At 35.0% G+C, this 16031-nt stretch overlaps 1 protein-coding gene across 1 annotated transcript; it reads left to right on the top strand.

The window, feature by feature from the left end:
- The first annotated feature begins 261 nt into the window (after positions 1–261).
- On the top strand, positions 262–2021 carry LOC121428591. Its single transcript, XM_041625341.1, has 4 exons — positions 262–331; positions 597–704; positions 1460–1585; positions 1952–2021. Exons 1-4 carry the CDS (start codon positions 275–277, stop codon positions 2006–2008), a joined length of 348 nt encoding a protein of 115 aa, XP_041481275.1. The 5' UTR covers positions 262–274; the 3' UTR covers positions 2009–2021.
- The last annotated feature ends 14010 nt before the right edge of the window (positions 2022–16031 follow it).

Here is a 16031-nt window from a genome sequence, read left to right as displayed (position 1 = left end):
GGATAAAATAGGACCTGTCGGATAAAACGTCTGACAAGTCCTTTTATGAAACGCTCCCCAGAAGTCAAATGGGTGCAACTGATATGGCAATCACTGATAGTCACATTTCTGACATAATTATATTCTAGTCAGAAAAACAATCTAAGTAAAATACGACGAGAAATGTGAGAATACGACTAGAATGACAGTTGCATCCAGCTGACCCTATTAACTAGTCATTTTAAGTGTATCATTTTGCAATATATTTTTGCTTCTAGAACGAGTATCAAAAGAAATGGCAACTCAGCATTGTGAAACATACCCAAGTGACAGAGACAACGCCGAAAATAAGGTGAGAAAATAGTACTGTTTAATCAGGCATTGAGAGAGTATACGGTAGTGAAATAAAGTATTGGTATACCAGATATATTTAGTTGTCAAAAGTCATTTTGGGCAAACTGGTTTGGAGATATTTTCATAAGCTTAAATCTAAGTGGTAGAAATTCACTCAAATAAAGTTCATTTACTTTTGTTTTTATGTGAGATTATCGTCTCTATCAGTTTGTATTTTATCAGTCTTTTTATCTTTAGTTTTTTCTTCGTTTTTATTTTGTTAGATATCGATACAGGTCCAAGGTTTTCGTCTTGAAATTTATTCAACTCGCCAGACCAAATTCTCCTGCTCCATTGATAAAAATGAAGTAGAAATCGTGCTGAAAATCAAAGTGAGTATATCAATAAAAATGGTAAAATTCACTATGATATTATTCAAAATATTGTTTAAACAAATAATGTCATACAGTATAATGATGCAAATTTGAGCAAATCAAGCAATATGAATAAAGCTATGGATGCAAGTAAAACCATTCACATTAATCAATTTTAAATTGATTAATGTGAATGCTGCCCTCTATATGCCGTTCTAAGACTTTGACCAACTCACATAATCAGACAAGTGCTGCACAGAATAAACTTATCGAATTTTCATTTTCATATTCATTTTAAGTCATTCACTCCTCGTATGCAAACCTTAATAAGTATAAATCATCTGGGTGCTAAATTATGTCATGACATTAACGGGTCGTGTGGTCTAGTGGTTAGAGCATCGTAAAGTTGTGGGTTCAAATCCCCGTTCTGCCATTCGGATTGTATCAAATTTGATTTCTAAAAAGACCCGAGAATCCTCTGTCGTCTAGGTTAGCCACTGAGCCTGATTAATTTCGAAGTAAAATGATCGCCATGTAATTGATTATGTACCAGTTTTGCGTTTATCAGCAAAAAAAGCAAAAACAAACAAATAAAAAACTGTCAGAAGCGATCAACTATTAATAGGCCTTATCACTTCTCTCACTTTTATCCGTTTTCAAGGCTAAATGAAGGGAGAAAGAAAATAAATAAGTAAATGTCGACCTTTTCTCAATATGAAATACTTTTCTCTCCACTTCACCATTTATTTTGTAATTCCCCCACACTTCTAAAGGAAGAAAAAGAGGTCTTGACAATCGGTGTACAGCCTCAGGACGAAAGAAACATCGGAGTAGGACTAGACACTGCTCCCGAAACTTCGGGGTCGGAGACACACGATGACGATATAATGTCTGAAATTGTAAGTATACAATGCTTGTTTCTTCTATTAGCGCCCCATCCCTGTCTTCTTCTCCACGGCGTGTATGTGTGTGTTTTGGGGATGGGGTTAGCCAATTTTAGACAACGTTAGCGTGGACATATACAAGTCCATGTAAATATGCATGTGACACTTTGTCCAAATAATGTTATAAACCTCAATTTTCGAGATTATTTTGGGGAAAAATTGATAGATATTTGTTCCTCTATATTTATAATAGTCAATTCGATGATATTTCATGTCAAATTATACACACTGGTAATGAAAATATGCTGTCACTTGTACTGCATTGCATAAATCTTATTATATATTTACCCAAATATTTGTCTCATTTCTCAATTATTATAGGGACCACTGCGATCTGATGGCGGAAGGCATGTTTCTCTGGGATTGCCAGAGGAGTGATTATGGATCATAATTAGCTTGGAGAGGGAGGGGAGAGCAAGGGGGAGGGGAGGTGGGGTGGGGGTAGAGTGAAGGGTAACAATAGATCGGATGAAGGGAGGCAAGTTTCTCTGGGATTGCCAGAAGAGTGATCACGAATCATAATTCTCTTGGAGAGAGGAGGGGGGGTAGAGTAAATGGTAAGACTATAGATCGGATGAAGGGAGGCAAGTTTCACTGGGATTGCCAGAGGAGTGATCACGGATCATAATTCTCTTGGAGAGAGGAGGGGGGGGGGGGAGGTAGAGTGAATGGTAAGACAACAGATCGGATGAAGGGAGGCAAGTTTCTCTGGGATTACCAGAGGAGTGATCACGAATCATAATTAGCTTGGAGAGGGGAGGGGACAGTGGGGGGGGGGTAGAGTTAATGGTAAGACAATCGATCGGATGAAGGAAGGTAAGTTTCTCTGGAAATGCCAGAAGAGTGATCGCAGATAATAATTAGCTCGGAGAGGAGAGGGGAGGGGGCAGTATAGGGGGGGGGGGTAGAGTGAATGGCAAGATATTAGATCTGATGAAGGAAGACAAGTTTCCCTGGGATTGCCAGAGGAGAGATCACGGATCATAATTAGCTGGGGCAGGAGGGGGTGGGTGGCTGGCTACACTGTTAGAAAATTTATCCTTAAAATAAAAAGAAGTTCCTGCAGCAGAGTCTCGAGAACACCTGTAATCTTACCAGATTGCTTAATCATACAGGAAATTGATATTTGGTGTATGCAACCTTACAAATTTCCTTTAATAAAACACCCTTTCCCCCTTTTTAAACAGATCTCTTCTGTTAAATTGCAGAAAAATTCATGTTACATGAATTTACAGAATGATTCTGTTATTGCTTTCTGCAAAATCTTCTTTGTTTTTTCTGTAAAATCAGAGGTTTTTTAACAGTGTCTAGACAATCCACAATTTCTGAAATACTTTACTAATCTCCCTATACTGCGTTTGACCACATTTTAAAAAAGATATCTAACAGAAAATATACGAAGCAATCAAATGTGTTTGTTTGCATTTCAAACTGAGAACAAGATGAATTTACAAATATATATTTCTCGTTTGTTTATGAATAACTTCATTAATCATACATCTTGTATATTTAGATGTAATATCTGAGGAAATAAGGGGATCTACCAAACAGCATAGTGTGTATGGTAATGATAATGTGGACCCAGAAAAGAAACAAATGCATTTATGATTGACTGCTTGGCAAAGAGAGCAAAAACAAGGACAAAAGATCCATCAGCTAAAAAGAAAGGAAAATATCTGTGATCGTTTTAATGTACACTTTTATTTTAAAGTACTAAATTGTGGTAATCGAATTTTTGTTCATTGAACCCATTTTTTTCTTCGATTTTCAGAGGGTAACTTGCCTGCAGGGTATATTCTGTTCCATATTATTCGCTAAGTATATCTGTAATGCACATAAAAATATTTTGTTCATATTCGCGTATAGACAGTTGAGAGGCTTTTTATTAATTAAGAATATATCTTTGTCGTATTTCTGTATATACTCTGGACATACAAGAGGCCTTTTCTAGAACTAATTAATTTGTGTGATGTCAGAATTCTTAGATTAAAGAGAAGCGGGGGTGGGGTGGGGGTGGGTAGGATAGCTATCTAAGAGTAGTATGATGTAGATAACACCTGTCAGATTCATTATTTTCCATTAGAAATAAGGAGTCGATGGGATGGGGTAAACTATAATTACCCCCCCCCCCCTCCCGACGGATTTTCTCCGGTGTTCGATTGATGTGATACCAATTGATACAATTCTGATTCACATGATTTGTAAGGGGAGGGGGGGGGGTCATTTTTTCAATAGTACTGCTGTTAAGATTCATGATTTTCAACCCCTTTGATACGTGTATTGAATTGTTATATTTCATATGCAATTCGAAGTGTATTTTTTTATAATATTTTTTAGGTGCGAAAATTCATTTTGCTTTTATTGTAGAAATAAATAAAATGGAATCAATATGGGTTGAAATGCAATTGATTTAGCTTTAATCTGGTGGTAGCATGGTAATTGTCCCAATGCTATTTTTCATTGTCATGATTGCGGTGTCGCGATTGGTAATTCTATAACAATGACTAGCATAATTCAAACAATAAATTCATGTTTTCATCGAGTGATCAATAAATACAAAGTGTATTACATGTGTAATTATGAAGCAATATTCTGCTAAATCATTATTATGCTAAATGCCCTGACAGCTGTCGTTTGTATTGGGGTATGATTGGGTATCAACTATTGGTAGTCGAGCTTAATCGTGGCTGACAACCAGAAATATGATGATGATGACGACTGTTAGATGATGATGATAGTGATAGTTAAGATAATGGTGATGACAATGATAATGAGGGTGGTGATGATGGTTGTTAGATGATGATGATTATAATGATAGTTAAGATGATGATGATGAGGGTGGTGATGACGGTTGTTAGATGATGATGATGATGATAGTTAAGATGATGATGATGATGAGGATGGGGATGAGGGTTGTTAGATGATGATGATTATAATGATAGTTAAGATGATGATGATGAGGGTGGTGATGACGGTTGTTAGATGATGATGATGATTATAATGATAGTTAAGATGATGATGATGAGGGTGGGGATGAGGGTTGTTTGATGATGATGATGATGATAGTTAAGGTGATGATGATGAGGGTGGTGATGATGGTTGTTAGATGATGATGATGATGATGATAGTTAAGATGATGATGATGATGAGGAGGATGGGGATGAGGGTTGTTAGATGATGATGATGATAATGATAGTTAAGATGATGATGATGAGGGTATTGATGACGGTTGTTAGATGATGATGATGATGATGATAGTTAAGATGATGATGATGAGGGTATTGATGACGGTTGTTAGATGATGATGATTATAATGATAGTTAAGATGATGATGATGAGGGTGGTGATGATGGTTGTTAGATGATGATGATTATAATGATAGTTAAGATGATGATGATGAGGGTGGTGATGACGGTTGTTAGATGATGATGATAGTTAAGGTGATGATGATGAGGGTGGGGATGAGGGTTGTTAGATGATGATGATAGTTAAGATGATGATGATGATGAGGAGGATGGGGATGAGGGTTGTTAGATGATGATGATGATGATGATAGTTAAGATGATGATGATGAGGGTGGTGATGACGGTTGTTAGATGATGATGATGATGATGATGATAGTTAAGATGATGATGATGAGGGTGGTGATGACGGTTGTTAGATGATGATGATTATAATGATAGTTAAGGTGATGATGATGAGGGTGGTGATGATGGTTGTTAGATGATGATGATAGTTAAGATGATGATGATGATGAGGAGGATGGGGATGAGGGTTGTTAGATGATGATGATTATAATGATAGTTAAGATGATGATGATGAGGGTGGTGATGACGGTTGTTAGATGATGATGATTATAATGATAGTTAAGATGATGACGGTTGTTAGATAATGATGATTATAATGATAGTTAAGATGATGATGATGAGAATGGTGATGATGGTTGTTAGATGATGATGATGATGATGATAGTTAAGATGATGATGATGATGAGGAGGATGGGGATGAGGGTTGTTAGATGATGATGATTATAATGATAGTTAAGATGATGATGATGAGGGTGGTGATGACGGTTGTTAGATGATGATGATGATGATAGTTAAGGTGATGATGATGAGGGTATTGATGACGGTTGTTAGATGATGATTATAATGATAGTTAAGATGATGATGATGAGGATGGGGATGAGGGTTGTTAGATGATGATGATTATGATAGTTAAGATGATGATGATGAGGGTATTGATGAGGGTTGTTAGATGATGATGATGGCGATTAAAATGATAGTTAAGATGGCGATGATGATGATGAGGGTGGTGATGACGGTTGTTAGATGATGATGATTATGATGATGAGGGTGATGGTGGTGGTGATGATGATGATGATGATGATGACTATGATGATTACAATGATGATGCTAAAGATGATTGAGGTGAAAATGTAGATAATTACAGTTAACGGAGATAAGAATGGTTGTGATGAAAATGATGTTGGGGATGAGCTGATGATGACAATAGAGATAATGATGGTGATGATGATGATGGCAATAAAGATGATGATGATGATGGTGGTGGTGGTGGTAGTGATAAAATTGGTGATAATGACGGTGGTAGTGAAATGATCTTAAAGATATTCATGACGGTTTACTTTGTCTTCCTCTTCCTTCTTCTTTTTCTTCCTTTTCTTCTTCTTCGTCTTTTTCATTCCTCTTCCTGAAATTGTAAGCAACTATTTGTCAGCAAGAAAAAGGACAGAAAATGGCAAAATAATAAAATTGTATTTCTCTATCTCTCCTTTTCTCTCTCTCTCTTTCTCAACTCATTTCAACTTTCAAACTTTTCATTCCCGTTTCTCTATCTTATTCAATGTGTTTCATAATTTCTTTTTATCTGAAGGCGGTATTTGCGAATTGACGGATTTGTTATAGTTTCCTACATGCCTTTAAGCGACACTCGTAAACTCGTGTCCTTGCATTAACATGTTTGATGAGCTCATATTGATATCTTACTTCCATCTAAAATCAAAGTAATAATAATAATACAAACAAATCTCATACAGTGTCATACAAGATAGAATGTAAAATTGGAGATGAAACTATTGGTTTAGCTGCTGCACTCGGAGATGGATAAAAGAGGGGAGAGAGAGCGGAGAGATGGATGAGAATGAGGGGGGGGGGGAGAGACGGTGAGAATGGGGGAGGGGGAAGTGAAAGGGTATGATCTGAATCTCGGAATCAGGAGTGGCATGTGAAAGCTACAGAAAGACAAGTAAGAACTCTGAGGGTTATATGGTGTGAAAAATGAAATAAAAATAAAATAATTTAAAGAAAATTAGGAAAAGCTAAATATTTAAATCATAACTGACTTGCTAAAATGTGGAATTTTTATAAAACTATTCTCTTAAAATGTATGAGGAATCAAAATTGTTCTGGATCTAGATTGAAGTTTGAACCCAGCTTCCCCTGTGATAATATACTATAATCTTTATTTTAACAATGCAATTAAACATACGGCATGATAAAAGCAAATTACGTTTCATTCTCAATTTCTTACCAAGTCAAAAATCTGAAAACATCAATGATAATTATGCAATGCCATGCATGTCGTCCTCTATTATTGCATCCAAAATGGAATTTCATTTACAAAATATTAGTTAGGTATCTGATTAAGACATGAAACCCTGCAATTACCTATACTTCTACGGTCAAATAATTTATTACACGAATATTATTGTGAAAATATCAGTAAAAAATAGAATATATCCCCCTTCCCATGTAAATGACACTTAATACTCCAGTACATTTAGAATGATTTTATGATTATGTTATGTTCAACACAATAATGACGATGAATGGACACCAATGAAGATTCTTCTTGATCGATATTGATATTATCGGAATCTCACAGGAATCGAACCTGTCCCATCGCATCAACTTTATTGTGTGATTTGGGGTTAACCCGAGATTACAATTTTTGAATTTTACAAGAAATACCTTCTTATCAAAGTAATTGTCAAGAGTCTTGACTTGTATTGGTGGGCATGAATCAGGAAGTAGTGGGGTATAAGACCGAAAGATGGTAAAGGAATGTTGGCAAAAAATAAATTATCAATGTATTAAATTCTCTACTAATCAAATACTTAACAAGTATGATAAATCAAAAATTTAAATAATAGGTTTGCACATTTTCATGAGTTTCTTTAGCAACTTAATAAGACAACTAGACGTATGTTTCGATGAGTTTTTAAACATTATCATTTTATATTTCTCCTCGTACACAGACGGGTCGCCATTAGAGCGGTTAATAATGCAAAATCCCCCCCCCCCCCGACGGGGCTCATCGAAATTTGTCTTTATTTTATAAAAATATATGAAAAGAACTCGACAAAAATAAAGATTGTTATTCCGTTTTGGCCTAAGATGAACCAAAACAGGGGGGGGGGCTTAAAAGGACAAAACAATGACTTACTTCGGCTGTCGCGCAACTCCAACTTCCCTGGTTTATCCGAACTTAATACATAAACATGACCATTGAGCTCCTGTACAGATCGAGTTAAAACTTCGGTCTCTAATTATTAGGTGGAGCCAACGGAGATCAGGGGAACAACCAATTAAACAGAGACCGAAGCTTTTGGTCTACTAAATTAAGGGGATACGAAAATGATCATAAAGAGAGCATAGCTTGTTGATATATAATTATAGGTCCTTTTCATGATGATTGTATAATTACAATTTTCAGATTATTTATCTAGTTCTATGGCTAATGGCTAGGCGTTCTACAACAAGTGCACTAATTAAAAGTTAAAAATCATGAGCAGTAAAGCAAATAATAACTTCGTTCACAAGAAAACAATGGAAAATAAAATACAACACGCGATTTACTGTGTGTACATAGCAGAAAACTATGACATTCTACCGCTATTTTACGTTGTGAAGAGATCATAAGTTTTAATCAAAATTATACACAAGCAGTTTCTACTCACATGTCCGAAATTGAGTTAATCATCAATCCATGCATGATGTTCAGATGTACTAACATTCCATCCACCTAAACATGTCCATGATTATTCAAACGCAACCAAGAATACACAGAAATGTATTTTTAAATCTAAATTCTAAAGCAGGAAAACTAACCGCATGTTTCAAAGTGACATCGAATAAGTTCCCCCGGAAGTTCCACACCGTAAATCAATGTGGTTGAGGAATCATTACACATCTGATCATCACAAAGATGAAAGTATGGACCGATCGCAGAAAGCGATGCAATCAAACCCTACTCCAAGAAATCACGATTTTTTTCATCTATTTTTGAAGGATAAAAAGATGTATGATTGAACGTAACTCTTCCGCAACGGTGCTCCAAAGATGATTATTACAGGCTCTCCATTACAGCTGTATCTTTATTTCACAAGAAAACTAGAAATATTTCTCTATGATCTATCGCTCCGACCTAGCAACCATGAATTATTGGGCGCCATTTTGTAATGCAGTCTATCAAATTCTCTACTAATCAAAGTAAGATAAATTGAAATTTCAAAGAGTAGGCTTGCACAGTAACGAGTTACATGAGTTCTATAACTTATGGGTTACGGTGATAAAGAGAGTATACTTTGTCGAGATATATAGGTCATTCTCATGACAACTGTACATGTACAATTACATTTTCAGATTATTCATTTATAGATGTGCCCGGGCGTCGGAAATTTGGTCTCAAAAGATGCCCAAGACTTAAAGACGTCCGCGAGTGGAGCGGTAAAAAAAAATCACGCGATGGTGTAGTGACGAAATTTGTCAGGGTCTATATATTTGCCCCCCTCCCATTTTAATAAGGGTTAATGCTAAGAGTCCTAATTTATTGGTTGGTATGAATCCATAAGGGCGGGGTTGTAGCGGGACGGAGGGGGGGGGGGGGGGTGGTGTAAGACCGAAAGAGGGGATGGTAAGGAATTTTGTCAAAAATAATTATGTAATCCAGTCTATTCTCCATTACTCAAAGTATGATAAAATTGAAATTTCAAAGAGTAGGCTTGCACAGTAATTGACATTTTCGAGTTTCATGAGTTCTTTAACTTAGGGAATACAAACATGATCATAAAGAGAGCATAGCTTGTCGAGAGGTCCATTTCATGACGGTTGTATTATAGTTTTCAGATGCCCTACGGCCAATAGGCCTGGTCTTCCACAAGTGTAATAATGAAAGAAGTTAGACAACATTTACAGTCCAAAAATAAAAACATCGCATGGTATGCCCTATAATTATCGGAGGATACTATCTACCAATAATAAATTATTTTCATGCTAGGAACAGCTAAAGAGGGGAGACAGGAAATTCAAAGAAGTATTGATACAGATCACACGTTCGTTCGCAAGAAAAAAAATATATATGCAGCACGCGATTTATTGTGCGTACATAACAGGACACGTGAAATGGGCCTAATTATATTAGTTCATGTTTTATACTTTGATTTTTAACAAAAATTATACACCAGAAGTTTCTACTCACATGTTCGAAACTGAGTTGATCATTGATCCATCATGTACAGATGTACCAACATTCTATCCACCTTTGTCAAGGATTAATCAAACGCAACCAAGAATATACAGAAATATGTTTTTAAATCTAAAGCAGGCAAACTAACGGCATGTTTCAAAGTGGCATCGAATAAGACCCCACATCGTATATCAAATTGGTTGAGGAATCATTGCACTCCATCTGATCATCACAAAGATGAAAGTATTTCAAATCGGTCCTTCTACTCCAATGTAACATCCTCCTCGATCCAAAATCAATTTGAAATTTGCTACGTATATGACGAACTTTATTTTCCAAAATATTACTGTTAGGCATATGCGCGATACAACGACTATAGTAATTGTTATTCTCAAGCGTGCCAGAAAACCTGAAATGTAAAGCTGCCCCGTGAAATCATATTCTGGGACCGATAGCAGAAAGCGTTGCAAACGAAACTCCGCCAAATCGATGAAACGCTTTTTCCCGTCTATTTTTGAAGGGTGAAAAGATGTATGATTTAACATAAATCTTCCTCAACGGTGCTCCGAATATGATTATTACAAGCTCTCCATTTACAACTGTATCTTTATATCACAAGAAAAACTCTAAATATTTCTCTATGATCAATATGATTGAGATAATGATTATAATGACTGAGCAGTACAATGTTCTCTCGAGAAAGCGACACGTTGAAATGGTAAAGCACTACAATGCGCACTGCGCGAGCAGCAGCTCTGCATGGGGGGGGGGGTGTCAATACGTCATTACAGTTATGCTGTCAGACGATGATGATTGGCTGAAAATGTGATTCGTCATATCCTATATATATATATCCATTCAGAGAGGTTACAAATGGTAGTGACACAATATTACGGGGAATTCCATCCAGACCAGATTTTGATTGGTTATAGACGTCACGTGACATGTCTAGCCAATCATAGACAATCGTGTACCCTGCAAGGCCGCACCCAGCATACTTGCATCGTGCCATAATATTTCTGTTGTGATCATAGAGATATATACATCTCTACGGTTGTGATTCACTTCCTCATTATATATCATGTATATCAGATGATAAAACTAAACGGTATTTCTGGTCGAGAAACAAGCATAAATCGATTTTTTTTCTTAACCTTGGTTTTGCATGAATTATCATGCTTGTCGATCTGCTTACAGTGAATACAATAAGCCAAACCTAGAGATAAGCTATTGAATCCATGCGTTTGTCCTAAAAATGGAATAAAATTTAAAAAGAAAATTGGTGAATTTCCAAATTCCATGAAACTTGCTAAAATCATACCATTATTTAAGAAGGATGACACACTTGAAGTAGGTAACTATCGGCCAATCTCGTTACTGTCTTCTTTTTCCAAAATTTTTAGAAAAAATAGTGTTCACTCGAATGATAACTTTTTAAAAGAAAAATAATATCTTTTCAAACTTCCAATTTGGTTTTAGGGAGAAACATGGTACTGTTCATGCTTTAATGACTTTTGTAGAAAAGGTTGCCCATTTAAATGACTCTTCTTCTCACACAGTTGGTATATTCCTGGACTTCTCCAAGGTCTTTGATACGATAAATCATGACATTTTACTTTATAAACTCAATCATATCGGTGTCCGTGGAAGGGCCTTGGAGTGGTTCAGGAGTTACCTCTCTAACAGAAAACAATTTGTTTATTTAAATGAGCAAGAATCTGATTTTAGAAATATTACTTGTGGTGTTCCACAAGGGAGTCTTTTAGGCCCTTTGTTGTTTATTCTTTATATAAATGATTTTCATAAATCGTCAAATATACTGTCATTCATATTATTTGCAGATGATACTAACTTGTTTTTTTCACACAGAGATCCAGATGTTCTTGTTGATGTCGTCAATGCAGAGTTGCGAAATGTTTTAGAATGGATAACAACCAATAAACTGTCATTAAATCTTTTGAAGACAAATTACATATTATTTAGTAACTCCTTAGCTTCATTACCGACTCAAATTATGTTTGACAATACCCCACTTAAGCAGGTTTCTCATACAAAATTTTTAGGTATTTCGGTTGATAGCAAGCTCTCCTGGAAGTTACATATTGAAAATATTTGCAAAACAATCTCTCGAAATATTGGTATCATTAACAGACTAAAATCACATCTTCCTCAACGATCTTTGCTTATTCTTTATTATTCTCTTGTTTTACCCTACTTAAATTATGGACTTTTGCTTTGGGGAAACACCCATCAAACTCTGTTAGAAAAAATTATATTGTTACAAAAAAAGTAATTCGTATAATCTGCAATGCTCCATTCGTGCCCACTCAGATCCACTTTTCCTTGAACATAATATTCTCAAAGTAAACGATCTCTTCTTGTTTCATCTTGGAGAATTTATGTATAAATTCAATTTTGGTGCCCTTCCCTTAGTTTTTCATGACATGTTTACAAAGAATCAAACTATTCATAAATATCCCACAAGACAGTCTGAAGAATTTCATTTACCTTTACTAAAAACACTTTCAGCCCAAAATACATTCATTTTTGAAGGTCCTAAATTTTGGAATACTTTGCGTATAGATTTGAAAAACTCCCCTTCACTCGCAGTCTTCAAAAGAAAACTTAAGACATTTTATTGGCTACGTATAAAACCTAGCTCTCCCTGTTGTACTTAGTCTGCCCTTTTCTTAATATTATCACTATTATCATGATTGCTATTATTGTGGATATCAATATCATCAACATTATTATTATCTCTATTATTTATGTCATTGTTATTATTGTTGGTATCCGAAGAACTCGTCACCACTTCTCAACAAGGCATATACACTTTGATTCGTTTTCTTTGCGCGTTTGCTTCATACTCGTTATACATTTTTAAATTTTCTTATTTTAGTCCACATGCGGTATGTTCTTCTCATCTTCTCCCATTGTTATTCTTCGTACATTACTCATTTCATGCATCATGTTATTGTTTTTCACATTTTTATTCTCTCTTTTGGCCACTATCATTTTAATTAATATGTAATCTAATATTAATGAATAATTTGTTTTGAGGGGTCCACGATTTACAAGCACATCTTCACAGTGGACCTCTCCATTTCCAGCATGTTATTTTCAGCCACAAATATTCCATAATCCATATTAAGTTTCAAATGTATAATTTAGATGAATATATATATGTATATTGTGTTACATGTTTCTTTATTACATTTCAATTGTTATAACTGTATTTATGATGGATTTTGTCGACTGTTTTGTTGGAAATGAGAAAAAATAAAAAACTGAAACAACTGAAACTGAATGTGTTCAGTATTGTAAGTGTGCGTTCATTTATAACACGGATGAGAACAACAAAACGTACGACTATAGTCTCATTTGAAGACCCTGTTGAGGTTAGATAAGGAGTAATCAATAACATTTTTAGTATCTATCTCGTTTAAGATAAGGCACCCATCTTCCCGAGCACCCATCCCCCACGATCTTCATCATTCTTCATGTCTGGGGTTGGATTTTTATGTCATAGATCGATTATAAAAAAACTGAAATTAAATGCAAGTCTCTTGAATTACAATCGTTATATTTGGCTGGATATGATGGTAATTCAAATCAAATTTTAATCATTGATGTGCGTTAATAAAATCATTAAGTTGAAAAGGGAAACTATTCCAAACTAATATTATTTTCCTTACTTTATCGATTTACTTTGTCATAACAGTATTAACCAGCACAAGTTGCATATATCTTTGGATCTGCTATATATTCTACATTGGTTCATTAATTAACCAATGGTACAGTTAGGATATACCAGACTATCCTATAAAGGAAGCTGCTGTCAAACAATATACTTTCCCATTCCATTTTTTATAAGTTACGCACAATGCACCCCTCCGGCGAATGTGAGGAAAAATATTCTCTCGGTAAATTACAATTGTATTGAATTAATCTTGCTTTGCGCTTGGAGAGAGCATGTAGTTTTCTTACCCTTTTTTCAATTTATCTTCTCACATCTATTTTACAGTGCATCTTGGTACGGAACGACTCATCTTTAACTTTCAAAAAAAGTAAGTAGGCCTTACTTTACTTATTTTTTTTATCACAAATGCGATATATAATTTCACCAAAGAAATTTTAGCAATAAGCATTCGTAGCCTAAATATGCAAGGGCTCTAATTTTCTGATTTTCAAATTTCATATGAAACTAAAAAATAATTGTAAACGGTTTCTTTCAGTGGTGCATTTTTGAAATATTTTAGAAAATTTGCATTTCAATTATGGTATAATCATGATCATAATTACAAAATAATTGCGATAATTAACGCTTTCTTTCATAATCATTTCTCTTCATAATTAATTTGTGCTGACATTCAAATGACACCGATCACTCAAAACCTTTTATTTTTTGGTTTTGAATATATGTCATAGATAATCAGTGAGATACTTTTATGGTTGCCAGTTGTCATGGAAATATTGCTCTTTTGTCGAATAAATATTTGTTGAAAAGTCAAGGTCAATTTCATTTTGCCGTACGCCTATGGATAAAAAAGAAAGTTGTTGAAGAATCTAACTCAGAGAGCAGAAAAATATATATAGAAAACTTAATCATAATCCTGAAATTTTATTTGTTAAAAGATATTTATACGTTCGAAATAAAGATGTAGGCCTGTAAATTTTAGAGAGATTCACACAAAATTATCTCTTTATAAATTAATTCATTATCAGATTTATAGTTTTTGTTTCACCGATTTGAACATCCGCGCACTATTGAATATGAAGATATGAGGTATTTTCAAAGGTTAATTATTTATAGAGAATTTTTTTTATCCTCTTATGTATTTTTTCCAATAGATTCAAGAGAGTGCTTGAATAATAGTATTTCGTTTCATAATAGTATTCATTGAATTTGTTCATTTTTAATTATGCAAGCCATTGTGCATGTTACAATATAAATCAACCAACAGTTTATTGATTATTCATATGATTGTAATCGATCATACAATGCATTGATTAAAAACCCCGCAAAAGGGTGTTGTGGATAAGTCTCTGGACTTTGAACCAAAAGGTCCGGGTTCGAATCAAACCGCGGTACTCGCGTCCTTTGGCAAGGCGTTTATCTGCATTTGTCTCCCTCCACCCAAGTGTAGTAAAAAGGGTGCCAGGTAGGTAGAAATTCCTTGAACGCTCGAGCGGCCGTGCTAATAGTAGCTGTGCTAGTGGTAATAAAAATGCACCGCTTAGACCATGTAGACATGTTAGAATAAAAAGATTAAGCGAAATATAAAATGTTGTATATGTTTATTATCTAAAAATTTCGTGCACCAGTTTTATGTGTCAATAATATGTACACTAAAATTTTTGGGTTTTTTTTCTTGTGTATTAGAAGAGAAGAGCATGTAGGTGCAATGACAAGGATTCGAATCCTGAATGTTTTTTTTTGTTTTTTGTCAGGCGATATAACCACTTGGTCACGGCAACTTCACGATTTTTGTTTTCTCATACGTGGGATGGGGAGAGGGGTAGCTAGTGCAAAATATATACAGTGAAAATGGAACTTTCTTGTTAAGTTTTTATAACGAATACTGGTTGAAACTAACGTCTCATTTCAAACAATACGTAGACTTTCTTGCCATAGTTATTACAACGAATTGTCAACTGTTTAATTTCAATGTAAAAAGAAGAAAAATTTCATGGCAAATAATGAAAGAGCATGCAGATTGGAAAAAAGGGATTGAAGAGAGAGACAGAGTTCAAAAGAAAACAGGTAAATGGATTCGTTCGCTTCACTCTCTCGGTTCGGACAGAAAATAGATGAAAAAATTACTCTGGATCTCCTATCCTCGGAGTCCAGATGCTATAGTCATCCTGACCTGTCCAAAAGTCATGATAGGAAAAAAGAAAAACCACTAGTCAT

This window comes from Lytechinus variegatus, chromosome 15 (assembly GCF_018143015.1).
Source record: "Lytechinus variegatus isolate NC3 chromosome 15, Lvar_3.0, whole genome shotgun sequence".
Classification (NCBI taxonomy): Eukaryota; Metazoa; Echinodermata; class Echinoidea; order Temnopleuroida; family Toxopneustidae; genus Lytechinus; species Lytechinus variegatus.
Note: the sequence above shows the minus strand (reverse complement) of the source record. Positions and strands in the feature narration are given on the sequence as shown.